This window comes from Morone saxatilis, unplaced genomic scaffold (genome assembly GCF_004916995.1).
Source record: "Morone saxatilis isolate NCDOM2014 unplaced genomic scaffold, NCSU_SB_2.0 Contig9, whole genome shotgun sequence".
NCBI lineage: Eukaryota > Metazoa > Chordata > Actinopteri > Moronidae > Morone > Morone saxatilis.
In genome coordinates, this window is record NW_023340268.1 from 10,488,410 (window position 1) to 10,489,735 (window position 1,326).

The 1,326-nt window shown below is 37.8% G+C and overlaps 1 protein-coding gene across 1 annotated transcript in view; it reads left to right on the forward strand.

Annotated features, from left to right (window-relative positions):
- The window catches only part of stk3 (serine/threonine kinase 3 (STE20 homolog, yeast)), a 7,649-nt gene that overhangs the window by 628 nt on the left and 5,695 nt on the right, over positions 1-1,326 (forward strand). Inside the window, exons 2-4 of the mRNA XM_035681380.1 lie at positions 518-598; positions 706-834; positions 1,091-1,205. Coding sequence (XP_035537273.1) covers positions 518-598; positions 706-834; positions 1,091-1,205 — 325 coding nt within the window. The remainder of the gene's footprint in view (positions 1-517; positions 599-705; positions 835-1,090; positions 1,206-1,326) is intronic.

Consider the following 1,326-nt stretch of genomic DNA (forward strand, 5'->3'; position numbering starts at 1 on the left):
AGTCTGAGAGGGGAAAAGAAAAAGGGCGATATATAAACACTTTTATTTGATATTTGAATTAAAGGATTAATCGATTTATCAGATTTCCAGTTACTGTCTAAATTATTATCGATAAATGAACAATGTTAGCACTATGTAAGATATAACACGGTGTACTGAATGAGTGAAATTAAGTTAATTTATCCACATTGCTCAAGCTTTTTAAGAGATCATAACATCAACCCTAATAAATAACTCATGAAGGCAACAATACTTCATATCCTCCAGCTCTAGACTGTTTAATATAATTCCTTGCAGCACTGTTTCTTTAAAGTTTAAAGGTTATTTCTATATCTATCACCTTGTTTAGTTTATCTGTGTACATGATTTCCTTCTTCCTGTAAAACATAATGCTGATTACCGGAAACCACTGTAAGTTTGATTTCAGGGACTCCTATGTTATAGTGTTTAAGTTTGGTTTCACTACTTGTTTTTAGCTGCACTTGTATCCTGAAGTTGATTTGCTCCATTTATACAGCAAGCTGAAAAAGCTGAGTGAAGACAGTTTGACCAAACAACCAGAGGAAGTGTTTGATGTTCTTGAGAAACTTGGTGAAGGGTAAGATGACTAACCTCCACTTCTCTGAACATATTTTAAGTCCATCAGATCAGAAGTTCATCAGGAGTACTATATACAATTACGTAACTTGTGTGTTCTGTGTTTAGTTCCTATGGCAGCGTGTTTAAAGCCATCCATAAGGAGTCAGGCCAGGTGGTGGCCATCAAGCAGGTTCCTGTGGAGTCGGATCTGCAGGAGATCATCAAGGAGATTTCCATCATGCAGCAGTGTGACAGGTTAGACCAACATTCCCTAAACCTCCAAAATTCACTATATATATTACGTTAAAACATCCTTATTGTCCGCAGATCACCAGGTTTGCTTCCATAATTCACCTTGCTCTAAGTTAAATGTTTGATTTAACAGTGCCATCAGCCTCTACAGCCCTCTGATGTCTTGACCTACAAGAGTTTTCTCACTTCTGCTCTTTTTGCTCTAAACGGAACTTTGTCTTCTCTTTTGATAACCGCTCTGTTTGGCATTTCCTCCTAGCCCTTACGTAGTGAAGTACTATGGCAGCTACTTCAAGAACACAGACCTGTGGATTGTCATGGAGTATTGTGGAGCCGGCTCTGTCTCTGACATCATTAGACTGCGCAACAAGACGGTGGGTGTTTGCAGAGAATTACAGTTGCACACAAATGATAGGAGTTAATATTTCTATCATATATTAATCAGCATGGATTGCATATAATGTATATATCCTCGACTGGTATACACACCAAACA